This window comes from Choloepus didactylus, chromosome 4 (assembly GCF_015220235.1).
Source record: "Choloepus didactylus isolate mChoDid1 chromosome 4, mChoDid1.pri, whole genome shotgun sequence".
NCBI classification, from domain to species: Eukaryota; Metazoa; Chordata; class Mammalia; order Pilosa; family Megalonychidae; genus Choloepus; species Choloepus didactylus.
The window spans coordinates 96183684-96199613 of record NC_051310.1 but is presented as its reverse complement, the minus strand read 5'-3'; the positions used below and the strand labels follow the sequence as shown (position 1 = coordinate 96199613).

Genomic DNA, 15930 nt, shown 5'->3' with positions numbered 1-15930 from the left:
TTGTAACACATCCTAAAGCCGTGTACTGAACTAATTCCTGCTATAGTATTCAGGGACAGAAAATTTTGCTGCCTTATTTCCCAGGCATTCCAAAATAAATATTTTCGTTTCAGAGGACTGATCTAATCAGCAGAACACTAACTCAGTTTTTTTATGTTCCAGGGCAACTGGAAGAAAAAAAAAATGTTAGAAGAACCTGAAGTTAATCATGAGAGTTATCTTCCAGACAACTTCTGCTACTAATATAGAGATATGGGAGAAGAATCACTACCTTGCCCATACAGTTCTCTGGTTTTAAAGGGCCATGGATAACTGTTTCATTGAAGGCACATATTTGTCACCATGCCTGCCCAAATATCTCCTCTGTGAACTGTAAAACTTCGTGGTAAGGTGTTCAGTGTTCAATTTCCAAAACATTGGAAATATTCAATAAGGCAAATGTAGAAAGCTGAAATAGTAAACTTTCCTTAAAATAAAGGAAGAGAAAATAACTCAAGTTTTGGATAAAAATCTGCACGTCACACAAGTGCCTTTTATTTATCAGTGTATCAGTAGAAGAATACTATATCTAACAACAGAAATACCACAAATAAAGGCAAAACCCAAGTTATTTGGGGATATGTTCCTAAGTAAATTACTCATAAATGCACATAAAGTATACCCCAATTATAGATTAATGAGAAGTTTCCACAGGAAATACCACTATTATCCCTTTACATTTTAAATCAATATATAAAATTGAAAGTTGTAAATCAACTCATGTCTTATTCGACAATTGTAAAGCACAATACAGCACATTTTATGACCTATTTGCTGACAGAGGTAACAGGGCATGGCAGTATAACCAAGCTACCTCTTCAGAAGGGTGGTAGATGGTTGAATTTGATGGCACAGGAGTCAAAGCCGAGATGCTTTAGGGAGGAGGAGGGAACAATGATCCAGAAGCAACTATAAACAGCAAGCAAATTACTTTTTGTTGTTGTTACCTTTGTCATCCCAAAGGCCTCTCCAGACCTTTCTCCAACATGAGGCAAACCAAACCCTGTAAAGACCACTTCTGAATACGGTTTACCTCACTTGCTTTTGGTTTTCCTCAGTAGGCCATTCCTCTTCAGTCACCCATTACCGTGGCCACACCCTGAGTCTGGCATCCCTACTGTGTAGGGAATATGATAATTATATGTCCACACTGTCTTGATGGTTCTTCTCATTGAGATTTTTGACTGGAAGGAACTGCCAAAATAAGATACCCTGGAGGAAAAAAAGGTCACTGTTCACTTCCTGGATCTCAAGTAGGGGTCCCAAACTTGTATAGCGTGTTTGGAGTCCCTCTATCTTACATCACCCTGCAGAGTCACAGATTGAGGACCAACCTCTTTCACTCAATTTTTCACTGCTGATGTATGCAGCTCCTATTGCCACAACAATTGAGAGAGTCAGAGCAGTGCAGTTTTGACTAGGAAGGGGAAGAAAGGGACCACGCAGGTTTAAAGGCTGAGCATGTTTAAAGGCTACAGGTCAGAAGCCAGTAAAGAGGAATAGACTAAAGGTACAGGAGAGAAGATAATCAGCAGGAGATGAGCTCCAGAGTACAGGTCTTTCACAAACACAGGTGGCAAGCAAAGATGCCAATATACTATTGCATTTTGGGGTGTGCTGACAAACAGTTGAGAGAATTCTCCCATTTTCTGTGAAGTGGAAGTTTAGGATATTTGCTAAGGTTGTGGGGGAGGGGACTGGGGAGTGGGCTAGGAGAGATGAGAGAAGGTTTAAAATAGTTGTTGAAGAGAATGAGCAATACCTGACAGGATGATAGGGAAGTCTGCCAGGCAGTCTTGAGAACCAGTTGAGAACCCAGGCAAACAATAAGAAGGAAAAACAGTTTTATTGAAGGTTAGAGATTTGTTGGGAGGAGTATAACAGAAAATCAAGGGAGCAAAGAAACTGAGGACCTTGACAAGACTGTCATGGAAATGCAATAAATCTGGTTGGATGAGGCAGGAAGTGAATGAAGAGGGAGGCTGATGAATGAGAAGGACTCAAGATACTGGAGATCTTCATGAAGTCAAAGAATGAATACCTCAGTATCCAGGTGGGAGAGTTGGGAGAAAGGAAGACTGTAGAGAAATGAATATTTAAATTTAGTATGTCAAGGATGGGACATCTTCAGACGATGCTAAAATCAAGAAAGCAGACATGACAGGGGGTGGGTGAAGTAGAGCAGAACTGAACATCTCTGTTGTTGAGAGGTCAAGCTGTTGGAGAGGTCATCCCTAGGGATAGTGTTCTAGTTTGCTAATGCTGCCGGAATGCAAAACACCAGAGACGGATTGGCTTTTACAAAAGGGGGTTTATTTGGTTACACAGTTACAGTCTAAGGCATAAAGTGTCCAAGTTAACATATCAGCAATTGGGTACCTTTGCTGGAGGATGGCCAATGGTGTCCGGAAAACCTCTATTAGCTGGGAAGGCACGTGGCTGGCGTCTGCTCCAAAGTTCTGGTTTCAAAACGGCTTTCTCCCAGGACGTTCCTCTCTAGGCTGCAGTTCCTCAAAAATGTCACTCTTCGTTGCACTTGGGGTATTTGTCCTCTCTTAGCTTCTCCAGAGCAAGAGTCTGCTTTCAATGGCCATCTTCAAAATGTCTCTCATCTGCAGCTCCTGTGCTTTCTTCAAAGTGTCCCTCTTGGCTGTAGCAGCTTGCTCCTTCTGTCTGATCTTATATAGTGCTCCAGTAATTTAATTCAGACCCAACCTGAATGGGTGGGCCAACAACTCCATGGAAATTATCCAATCAGAGTCATCACCCACAGTTGGGTGGGGCGCATCTCCGTGGAAACACTCAAAGAATTGCAATCTAATTAATGCTGATAGGTCTGCCAACACAAGATTACATCAAAGATAATGGCATTTGGGGGGACATAATACATTCAAACTGGCACAGATAGTAAAAGTCATCTTGGAGGTTTCAGGCTGGAAAAGAAAATTATGAGCCAGGTGCCAAAGTCACTAATGAATGAGGACTATAACCAGAAGCTGACTGTGATAAGAAAGGGTAGAAGGTGAACAATTGGATGGTATGAGTCTCAAAACAGAGGGAGTTTCAAAACAAGGGAGGCAGAATTAAGCTTTGAAACCAGACCAGGGAACACCAAGAATGGCAATCCCACGTCCTAGCTCTGAGATATGTGAAACATGAAAAGAATGAGCAGCATTCATCTGAAAGAACAACAAGGAAAGCAATATCCTTGGAAGATAGCAAGGTGGCTGAGGATATAGGGATGTTTGTTTACCTTGGAATGCTTTCAGAGTAAGTTTTGGGAAGAAGGGCAATAGTGGGAGGCAAAGGAGGGTGTTAAATCACAGAGCAACATGGGGAAGGGACTATAAGGGGGGCAGATCACATGGCTTACATCTTGGGCAGTGACCAAGGACGGCAGGGATGTGGGTAATGCTGGCTACAAAAAGATAACCATAAATACTCTTAGCAATCCCTGGTGGACAGGAGAGACTCAAGATTCAGAAAGAATCAGCCATTAAATGGACTGACTGACTTCCAAGACACTCCTGGTCCAAGTGAACAAGTTAGAAACTGAATTGCTTGGTTCCCAGAACTGTTGCCATGGCTAAAAACTACTCTCTCTTTGAAAAAGTTTCTTAGCTTCTCTGAACTCTATTTTCCACATATGTGAAATGATAATACCCATTTACTGGGTTGCTGTGAGGATTAAATAAAATCATGCATATGAGACCATGCAGCTCAGAATTAAACTATTGTAAAACCAGTTTCTTAGATCTTGCACCAACATTCAGCTTTACAACGTAAATTGCTCACTATAATTTTAGAGGAAAAAAATCTGACCTCTTACTCAAAAAGGGGCAACGGAATCCTTCCCTCCTGGCTTGGGTCCCAAAGAAATGGGATAATAATCATAACTGTGGGTTAATGTTTACACATCTGGAAAGAAAGAGAAACTACTGCAATCTTCTGAACAAGGAAGAAATTTCTCCCTGTAACGTAAGTGACTTTCTTTCCGGTACATGCTGGCCTTGTGTGAGTCTGGATGGCATGAGAAAGTTTCTTAGAGCCTAGTCTTTGGGAGAGTAAGACCTGAGAGTCAGAGAGCTGAAACCAACCATGGAGCAAATTCTCCAGCTGCTCACAACCACTAAACTCTATAAAGGTGTTTACAAAGGGGGAACTTGCACTTGGATCTCTTTGCAGAGAGCCCTGCTATATCCTTGGACTCTACATTGGGAGTATATCCTGGCTGCATGTGGCTACATTTGGGTGAATCCTGGGTATCCTGCTGAACCAGGTTGTTAGCTAGCCTCTATGCCTGAGGTTACAAACTGAAAGCCTATAAGCTAAAGCTCATTGCAATTTGCTCTGCACAGTGTTTTATAAATCTTAAATAAGCCATCCACACTTTAAAAATTGGAAGATTTTACAAAAAATCCCAGTTCCAACTTTTCTTGAAAAATTAGATTTCCACAAAGTATTAATCAGCTAAAGCTGGATGAACGGCATTTGCCCCAACCCCACAGGGGGATACAATTCACTCCCTAGCCCTCAATCATTTAGAGATGTCAACACATCAATACCACCACATCAAGACCTAATAATATAGCACTTTATAATCACATCTGATTGGTGTTAGAATAAGTAGTTAACTATTTGGAGAAAAAAACTAAGTGAGATATCTACCTTACAGCATATGCATATGCGTGCGCACGCACGCACACACACACACACAATTCTGGTTGGACTAAATGAAATGGTAGCACTATGCCTTTTGAGAATGTGTTCAAAGGCTAGTCCATGGATTTCAAGTTATTTACTTCATTAACATACTCCTCTTTTCTATATCTGGATTCTAGACTAAAGGATTCAAAGGCATTACATTCCATTAGGATCACTGGTATAATGTGTATTGCCAGGAGCATTTCCTAACACTTGAAATAATAAGATAAATGCTGGGTACCCTTGGGGGAGAGGCACAAAAAGAGGTGGGTAAGAAACAGAAACACAACAAGGTTTAAAATATGGTCTCAACATCTGCAGTAAACTTTGGTCACAAATGTACAAATGAGAGAGGCTCCATTTTCTCAAGGAAGAAAGGACTCCTGGAAAAAGCTAAAATAGAGCATCACATTGGTGGGTTTTAACATCATTTCTATAATATATATGATTTTGTAAGTTTATTTACTTTAAAAAAAATAAGACCTTATCTTTCAATCCAAGAATTGAAAAAAATTTTTTGAAAGCTGGTTAAATTAAGAGTGAGAACCAGAAAAAAGACTTAATTAGCATTTAGTATACAGATTCTCAATTTAGAGAGCATGCTTTGGAAAGAAGGTGGGAAAGAGGGGAAAAGATTATAAATAAAAATCTGTGGAGTTTCTACAACCCTCAGGTTTTCTTCCTCTCTTGCATCTAGGTTCCTCTTTAGATTGTTCCACCTTCATAAAAAATACCTCACCCTGGAGAATCAGTACCGAGATACAGATAAGAATGTATCTTACAGTCAATCCTGTGGTGGACGTTGTCCATGATTAACTGCTCAGACATAAAAAAGTTCTTTCAGGAACTAGAGCAAATGTATAACACTATTACAAGGAGTTAATAAAAGAGGGGTATATGGGAAAAATGTACTTATTGCAAGTTACAGACTATAGTTAACTGTAATATTTTAATATTCTTTCATCAACAGTAACAAATGTACCACACCAATAATATGGGTCAATAATAGGGGTGGATAAGGGGTATGGGAGGATTTGGGTTTTCTTTTTTATTTTAATTCCTGTTCTGGAGTAATGAAAATATTCTAAAATTCATTATGGGGGTGTCTAGATAACTACGTGATGATATTGTGAGCCTTTAATTGCATACTTTGGATGGATTGTACGGTGTGTGAATGTATCTCAATAAAATTGCATTTAAAAAAAAAAAAGAAAAAGATATCTCATCTCTGAGATGTTCTGAGACCGTATGACTCAGTCAACATACCCAACTTCTATCCAATTTTGTAGATGTGGAAAACAAAGCTCTGCATTAATTGTCAATTATGGTGACTGCCTGGCCCAAAATCTCTTCTGGGCAGTCATGCCATACTTACAGAGAAACATGTTTTGTATTTTATGACTCCATTCCATTCACCACTAATTGTTCTAGGAGGCGGCCTTCTATTCCAAGGGCAGCTGACCCATAGGGGCAACCCGTGCCAACATAAACATAAGCTGGGTCACACCCCAGCTTTAGGATATGTGCCCAGAAACCCAAGAGAGTGAAACACTAAACAGTAAAAATAAGATGAGAATACACACTAATGCAGATAGGAAGAAGATGAGGGGGTCAGGGCAAGATGACCTGATGAAAAAGGAGAAACTAAGAGTAAGCAAAATCTATGAGGTAGAGAAGAGACATACGGAGTAAAAACAGAGATTAAAAACAGAACCAAAACTAAGACAAAAGTGCAGTTCCAGAGGGAAGATCAATCCAGAAACTTTTACTGATGTGGTCTCTTGGGCCATTTTGGATCCAAAACAATATCTGGCTCCAACTGCTAGGAGACATCACTCCAATAAGGCTCCTGTTTTTCAATTTCCATGAATATTGTTTCCACTACCATTTCACACACATTCTTACAATAAGCCACCCCCCCAACCTTAGTTAGCTTAAGCCTCTGTTCTACGTAATTAAGGAAGCAGATCTAGAACAGTCCAAGAGTGAACTGTCCAAGGTCACAGAGTGTGAAAGAAAAGAGATTAGACCATCTAATTTCCAGGGTCCTGTAGCCATTCTTCTATATTACTATCTATGCCAGAAGCAGAAAAATAAAAATGAATTGGAAAGGGAGAATTTTATGGTATGTAAATTAAACTTAACAAAGTGGTTAAAAGGGTGGGGGTATGGGGAGGCTGGAGACCAAGTATAAAGTCTGGAGACAAAGGCCGGAGGCTGGAGACAAAGTCTGACTAAAATGGACATTAGAAAAATCTTCAAATAAAACCACACTAATAGCATGAGTATGGAAAAAGTTGGCTACAAATATCTGAGGTCAATAAAATAAAGAAAAATAAACAATATAAATGATCACTGACCCATTCTCTGGATCATGGAACAAGGATATGCTCTTTAAAATGTGAGAATTGAAAAAAAAATGAAGCACTAGTTTAAATATGAAATTCGGGGAATTCATGTGCCTAAGAGCTTAAAACCTGGTTGGGTACAAAATATTGTCAAGACTGACCTCAAAGAGAACAGCCATGCCCCACACAGCACATCCCTTGGTGTCAGTTCCAGAGACATGACACTTGAAGGATGAAGCAACACATAAAGAAATATATCTTATTATTTTCTTCTAATTATAAAAACACATTTTGTGTAAAATTCTAAAATAGTACAAAAAGAAATCTATTGGAGAATGCAAGTTTCCCCGTGATCCAGCCACTAGGGACAACTACTATTAAGAGTTTGGTATGTATCCTTCCAGACACCTTTATCTGCATTCATAATATATTTTAATACCAACACATCCAAATCTTACCAAAATATTCTGCAACTTGTTTTTTTCTGTCTTAACATACCATTTTTCTATATAATCAAACATAGTTGTTTTAATGGCTACACAGCATTTCATAGCTTGGATGTGAAATCTGTTTATTTAACCATTCTACTGACAGACATTTAAGTTACCGGCATTTTTTTCACTTACACAAAGTTTTTGTGAATATCAAGGAACCTATATCTTATACAGTTGTAAGAATATTTCTGTCAGATAAATTCCTGTAAGTGTTATTCTTAAAATGGTAACCTAATTTTGGGATAGAAAGTTGGTGCTGATCAAGGTAACCTGTAATAAAATAAATAAGACTCCAAATCCAATAGACAGGCCATGGGGCAGAACAAGAATCCAGACAGAAAAGGAGCACTACAGCTGAGCTAGCAAAGTCCTAAGACTCCTGACCTTCCTTGTGAAGCGAGCCATACAATCACCTGGGTGGGTGGGGGCCAGGTGTGGACATCTGGCTGGATGGGGGGCAGGGGTGGACTGCCAGTTCTTCTGCCCTCAAGCCAGTCAGAGGTCCCCATTTGCATCCAGGCCTGAAAAGCCTAACTCTGACTACAGATCATCTGGAAAGGCCAGAATGAAATATGTGGAATATAAAACAAAGAAACTAAAGTAGGTAATTAATTCAGAAAGAGAAAGGAGGACATGGAAGGTGCAAAACTGTTTTTCTTTCAAACAAAGGTTGATTTACCTTTTGCATAATGTAGTGAAATGGCACTGGATTTCATAGTGATACCTCGGATCTGTTCATCTTCTCTGCTGTCCATGTACCTTAACTGAAAAAATCAAACACATTCATTCTTACTTCCCAATGAATTAAAATGTAACATTAAAATTGGATGATTTGTTCCAAAGGAATTCAAAAATGTATTCAAACACTGCACACCCTATCCAGATTGTAGCACATCCAAATTTCAGCCATGAATATCTGGGTAGTCGGTGAACAATTCATAAAAGGTAGCATTTGAGGAATTCCTTCCATTCATCAAAAGCGCAGCCATTCTTTTCTTACTCATAAGTTGTCTGACAGGAAGTCTGAGCAGAGGTTGAAATAGAAGGTCTCTAGAGGCATGAGAAGACTCCACTTCTTTTTCCAAATGAAGTTTTTAAATGCATTTTAAAAAAAGAATGGTACAGTAGAAAATATCTGTAACATACCATTTAGCACCTAGCTTTGATAAAATTATTTAGATAGCTTAATACCCACAAATGAGGGCTTGCATCTAATTCTCTAGGTTTTGCTACACATCAATACTGACAGTGGCTCCCTTTAACAAAATATCCCATCCCTTTCCAACTCCTCAGTCCTAGGCATCTCACTAACCTCCTCCATCTCCAGCCTTATTTCTCTTCACTGTCAAACTTTTGAAAAATTCTTAACCTTTACATTTATTCACTGCTGTCACTCAAAAGCCTTGAGAATAACTAACTGATATAAGATTACCATATTTATTCATCTACATTAAATCCTTAATTTTCAGAAAGGCTTCTATTTCCACAGCTCTGACAAAACCAAACCCCTACAAGGTTCCCTGACCTCTGGCCAAACACAATAACTTATCCTTTCAATCCTCTTTCCTCTATTTCAGTGTGGCATGAGACACAGTTAATTATCGTGTGTGTGTGTGTGTGTGATTGTGTGCATGCGCACACCTACAGACGAATATGAGATTTATATGGATAATTTGAATGAAATTTCTTAGTTTCCCTCCTGTATCTCCTTAGATTACACTGCTGGCTCCCCTTCACCATTCCAACTTTAAAGGTACACCCTTCTCCAAAGAGTCTCAGTTCTTTGTTATAATTCTATATATGGCTGTTTTTGAAGAACTAAGTTGACATGAAACAGGTATAAGGCATAAGGAGTAACAATACAATGAACATCTGTGCATCCACCACCTGATTTAAGTTAGAAAAAAAATTTGCTACCTGTGATGGTTAGGTTCATGTGTCAACTTGGCCAGGTGATGGTGTCCAGGTATCTGGTCAAGCAAGCACTGGCCTAACTGCAAGGACATTTGTGGCTGGTTAATAAATCAGAAGGCTGGTTTATTAAATAATCAGTCAATTGGCTGTAGCTGTGACTGATAACATCAATGAAGGGCATGTCTTCCGCAATGAGAGAATTCAATCAGCTGGATTTAATCAAATCAGTTGAAGACTTTTAAGGACAAAAGGGAGAGGACCTTCACTTCTTCAGTTAACCAGTGAAGTGTTTCCTGAGGAGTTCATCAAAGTTGCCAGTTCGTTTCCTGAGGAGTTCATTGAATATCTTCATTGGAGTTACCAGTTTGCTGCCTGCCCTACGGAATTTGGACTTGTGCATACCCACAGTTGCATGACACACTTTTATAAAATCTTATATTCATAGATATCTCTTGTTGATTCTGTTTCCCTAGAGAACCCTAACACATTACCTTTGAAGTACTCCCATCTCAGAGGTAGCCACTATCCTTAATTTTCTTGATGATTCCTTTGTTTTCTTTATAATTTAAAAAATGAATGTATCAATTAGCAACATATCATTTAGGAGCTAGAGGTTTTGAGCCTTCTATAAATGGAATCATAGTGTACAAATTGTTCTGTGACTTTTTCTTTCCTCAATATTATATTCCTGAGTTTCATCCACAGTGAAGAAGGTAGTTGCAATTAATTCATTTTCATTACTGCATGAATCTACCATACCTTATTCATCCATTCTATTACTGATGGACATGTGGATCTATTTCAGTTTTTTTATAACTACACACTGAGGTACCATGAACAGTTAGGGGCACAGCTCTTGGTATACATCACTTAGGAGTGGAATTTCTGAGTCATTAAATTTACACATCTTCAACCTTACTAGATATTTTCAAATTGTATTCCAAAGTGGTTGGACTGTGATTCTGTTAATTCACAATGTTGGTAACACCTGATATTGTCAGACTTCATTTTTTTAATCAGATAGGTATTAAACAGCATCTCATTGTGGTTTTAATTTATAATTCCCCTAATTACTAATAAGACTGAGTATCCTTTCATAATTCATTGTATTAGAAACTGTGAACTTCTTGAAGACTTTTATCAGTTTTTCTATTGGTTTTTAGACATTTGCATTGCTCCAGAAAAAGGAATAAAAAGAAAAAAGAAGATCCCAAACATCCCATACCCTGTACCCCTCCAAATGATCACTAGTAATGCCCTCTACACAATTTATTATTAATATGGTGAATTACATATTGAACCAATCCTAAAATCCTTGGGATAAACTCCAGTTGGTCACGAAGGACTGTTTTTTTTATACAAAGCTGGATTCAGTTTGCAATACCAATTAGAGTTTTTACATTCACATTCACATAGTTGGCATGTAATTTTCCTGTCTTGCATTATCCTTAACAGACTTTTGATCTCAAAGTTATGCTAGCTTCATCTGATCCGGAGAGTACTCCCTGTTTCTTTTCTATACTTTGGAATGGTTCAATTAAGAATAAAATTATTTGTTCCTTGAATATTTAGTAGAACTAAATGGTTGAATCATCCGGATTTTTGTCTTGGTGTTAAGACTTTTGCCAACCAACTCAATTTCTTTAATGATTACAGAACTATTCGGGTTTTCTATTTCTCTCTGAGTCACTCTGGCAACTTCTAGCTTCCTAGACAATTTACCATTTCACCTTTGTTTTTTAAGTATATTACTATTAAGTTGTTCATTATGCCGTTATTACCTTTCTAATTTCTGCAGCATTTTTCTTTTCTACTATTGCTTATTTCTGTTTCCTTTCTTTTCTTCTTGATCAATCTTGATAAATATTTGTCAGTTGTGTTAATGTTTCAAAGAACAAACTTTTGCTTTTATTGATCTTTTGTATAAAATATTTATTTTCTATTCATTAACATATGTCTTATTATTTCCTTACATCTACTTACTTCAGGGTTATAATGCTGTACTTTTTCTAACTTCTTAAGTCACTTTATGATTTCACCCAATCTATTTTTTTCAGCCTCCTCTAGATAGCATCTTGGGCCAGCTCCCCATCTAATCTACCTCAAATGCCCGATTCTTCCTTGAGCCTTCTTGGTCTACTCCTTTGATTCAATTTTGCTTCTCCATTTCTTCTTCTCTCACAGTAGAATAATAAATTGCTAATTATATATAAATTCATTAGGAGGAGGAACCTCTCTTATTTTTCTACTGCAAGTAAGCTATTTCAGGCCCTTTCAACTCACAGCTAGGAACAAAACCTCTTCAACTTCACTTCCTAAATCACTATTTTCATCATTACCTGTATGCTTCAGAAGCCTTCCTTTGGTACTTAGGATACTTAGGTTAGCCTTCAAGGTCCTTTATAGTCTGGTACTATTCTCTTTACAGCACATAAGCAAATGTTACACTTAAATCAAGCACAACACACTCATAAACCTTTATCTGTGTTATTTCCTCTTATTTGACAGTTTCTCTGCCTCCCCGTTAAACCACCCAAATCTTACAGCCACAAAAAACCTCCTCCTCTGTGAAATCTTCCACGATCATGCAAAGCTATCATCTAACTTGTTGTATACATTCCTCCTTGCACTTATAAAATATAAATAGAAGGCACTACTGTTCCTCAACAGTCATTTACTTTCATAAATTGATTGGCAGCTTCTTAGATGCAGGAGTTATGCTTTATACTTTTTATGGTCTTTAAAGAACACAGCAAATGGTTGATCACTTTGTAGATAACTAATAAACAATTACCGAAATGCAACACGTATTTATTAAATGTAGAAACATACCTTGCCAGCCAGGCGGCTGGAAATGATTCCATTGCTAGATATAAGACAGTCAGCCAGAGTAGTTTTTCCTGTTATTAAAATAACAATAGTATTAATCAAATCTACTTCTTTTTAAAAGGCAGAAGGTGGGGGTAAGAAGAACAATTACACCTACAGATTTATTACCTTACCATAGAATTGGTTTAACGAAGATGTCCCAGTTATCTATTGCTGGATGAAGCAAGACAAAAGCGTTTTAAAGAGTTTAACTAGACTTCTGAACAGAATATCACCTGGAAGGACACAGATTCCAGCGCTCCATAGCGCCCCAACACTGCAGATCTCATCAACCTCGTGAAGAGTTGTCAAAAATTTTTTTAAGTGCAAAGCTCTTTTTTATTTTTAGTATTTGCATAACTTACTGGAAAAAAAATACAGGTTTAATAGTGCAATTTGATGAGGCAAACCACGACCCCAATCAAGAATACTGGGTAAAACATCAAGAAATAATAGAACATCGTCTTCTGCCTTATTTCCCCATGTATGGCTTTAGCTGGCACTTGGCAATTAACTTAAGAAAATACTTATTTAGCAAAGAAATTCAGGAAATTTACTCGCATCTCCTACTGTTTGTTATTCAGGCTGTGGAGAGCATCAGCTACACTGCAGCTAAACAACCTACTATTTAAACCTTAACTAGGCGTCTGCTTTGTAAATAAATTTATTTATATACTCAAGTACATACTTAGTTATTTTTATTAAATAGACAACAACTAAATTCTGAACAATTTCAAATAGATGAAACAGATGACTTTTCCTGTTTAAAGAATATCATGAGTACATATACTACCACAGCTTGGTTGGAGTAACAAACAGGTTTTTTTCTTCAAGACCAACAAGTCCTCTATCACATCTTAGGAACTTTAGCAAAGCTATGGGATCTGTGTGTAATAGCTCAAATTGGAGACTGATCAGTAGGAACACTGAAGAACTTTAGCACCATATTATCTGCTTGCCATGTAAATATTAGATGTGAGCCTATTACGCTAGAACATCACCTCCCTACTCTACAGTGGGGTAGAATTCATTCTAAGTATGGCAAGCATACTACAAAGTAGGGGCCAAGAGAGCAGAGGCTTTGCTTTATTCATGGTTGTATCTCTACTTTGGCATATAATAGACACTCAATAAATATTTGTTGATTGAATGAATGAATCAAAGGTTTTCCAGAATAGTACAAGTTTAACGTCATTTAAAGATGACATTAAATTTTAAATAATGTTATAAACACACAAACACACATCACTAATGTTCTGCATGAACTAATTCACAAAGCAAAAAAAAAAATTTTTTGTCAGACCTCATGTCCTCAAATTGTGAGCAGTATAATTATAAAAATTCATAGAGGAGGGGTCAGTCACTGGATTTGTATATAAGACTCATTCTCAGCTTCATGTATAATGTGATCCATTATCCCTCTCCTTTCAGATCCCACAGTAACTTCACTTCAGCTTTTACATCAATGGCAATAGCCACCTAAAGTCTTTCTGTCTTTTAATTTATAAGCATTTTCACCAGACTAATCTTCATAATGTACTAAGTGACTGCATCACCAATGCTTTGTTTGTGTCATCCCCTCCCCCCCCCTCCGCATGGCTCCCTACTCCCTAACAATAAGTATGAATGACTATATGACTATTTTCAAGATTAATCATTTACTATCCTGCAAAGGGTTTCTCATTCATTATCTCATTTAATTTCACAATCCTATGAGTACAGTTTCACTCTACTTTACAGATGTAGCAACTAAAGCTCAAAAAGGAGACTTGAACTTTGGTCGTCTCACTCCAGATCTTGAGCCCTTAACCTTTATTCTAGTGCCTAGGATGGCATGAAGGGCTTTGAATATGTCCCAGACTGCTTCTTCACCTTCATCTACACTCCCTTACCTTCAGGACGGCAAATAGGTTTTATTTCATATGCCCATACAATCACTTCATTGTGGCTGCCTGAACTAAAGAGCAGGCTTAGCAGGAAGCAGTGCTCAGTGCTATGATGTAATAGCAGTGTCTGTCAGGAGCACACGCATTCTGCACTGGCTATCCCTGCCCTTCCCATGTCCTGTGCCTCAGTCTCATGCATGTCTTATGCTGACATCATACCCTTATGGAATGTTATCCCCCATCTGTGATCTTGGACCCTCCTTTAAGGAGCATCTCAAATATTAATTGTGCTGTGAAGCCTTTTCTTAATCCAGCCCTAGCTTCTCAATCCTCTATTTCTTGCAATCCTTACATTCTACTTTTCTCTCATATGCTTGTCTCATTTTGTTCCATCTCAGCCCCAAAAATCTCCTCTAGAGCTGGACTAACGCTCTATTCATAAATCTCTATCTCCTGGAATACCTAGCAAAATACTTTGAACTTAACAGATGTTTAACACAAGTCTGATGAATAAGTAGGATCACATATACAGGTTCTGAGGATATTATGTCAAGACTGCAGACTTTTTTTTAAAAAGCCATTTAGAATATTCTCCATATTTTAATAATGTGTCATGCTAAATAGAAAAATGCTAATCACTAGTTAGCTTTTCATTTCAAATGCTTTACGGAGTTCTTTTACACCACAGAAAACTTTTAAAGGGAATAAGATTTACTTCTTAAGTCAGCACAGATCATTCTCAACTGCCCACAGCGTCACTCCACTGAAACATGTGGAGACACACCCCCTTATTACTACAAATAAGTCAGTTTAAAAGCATTCTTACCATGGTCAACATGAGCCAAAACACAGATATTCCTGATGTTGGCAGTGTTTTTCTGGAGTTGAATCATCTTATCCAAACTATTAAGCACCATAGTTACTTTTATCCTGTGGCTAAAATTAAATATGTATTACAGACAGTACAAGGACTAATTGTAGAGGCAAAGAACTATTTTAAATGTTCAGAGGTGACAAGCCTTCGCAGACCTCTTAAACTAAGAACCCAATGAACCTTTATTGAAGGCATATACCCACCCTGGCTTAACCTCAGCTTCAGCACTTAAATAAATACCTTATCACGATTGTAATTATGGAGTTTGCTCATCCTTCCGGATTCGATGGCTGCGATGAATCACGCAGCTCGTTGGGGCTGGGTGCACAGTCACACCAGTAATTCTGCTTTTGGGAGAGTACTTGGGTAAACTTTTCCAGGCAAATGACTAAATAAAAGGGCCACACACAGGAGGGAGAGAAGATGCTGACATCTCTCCTTCCTCTTCTTCGATTTTTCTCCCACGTCCCTCATTGGATCATTTTCGATCTCCTTCACTGGTGATGAAATACTCGGACTTACTACTTACTTCCTATACAGCCCCAATAAAGTTTTGGGTCACGTGCTTATTAAACAAGCAGGTGCGCTGAAGGTCTTTGGTTCTTCCCCAAAAGAAAAGGGAAGAACTCAACTCTATTTTCCCTTCATCTCCGTGGAGTCCCAGATTCGTCTTTGAGGAGCTGGGGTCCACAGCTCCAACGGCCGCCAGAGGCCAAGAGCAAAAGCTCGAGAGGCCGGCCGCTCCCAGCCCGGACTCGCCCCCGGCCCCGCCCGCCGCGGCCGCCGACCCCAGACCCTGAACA

General features: G+C 38.3%; 1 protein-coding gene across 3 annotated transcripts in view; it reads right to left on the bottom strand.

Moving 5' to 3' along the window:
- The window catches only part of EFL1 (elongation factor like GTPase 1), a 144823-nt gene that overhangs the window by 128745 nt on the left and 148 nt on the right, over window positions 1-15930 (bottom strand). The window contains exons 2-4 of one of the 3 annotated variants that reach the window (XM_037833194.1): window positions 15080-15189; window positions 12332-12399; window positions 8265-8349 (exon numbers count right to left, since the gene is read on the bottom strand). In XM_037833194.1, the coding sequence (XP_037689122.1) occupies window positions 8265-8349; window positions 12332-12399; window positions 15080-15170 (244 nt within the window). In that variant the 5' untranslated portion in view covers window positions 15171-15189. Of the gene's footprint in view, window positions 1-8264; window positions 8350-8459; window positions 8859-12331; window positions 12400-15079; window positions 15902-15930 lie in introns of those variants that run through there. The other 2 variants (XM_037833195.1, XM_037833197.1) reach the window with 2 other exon arrangements.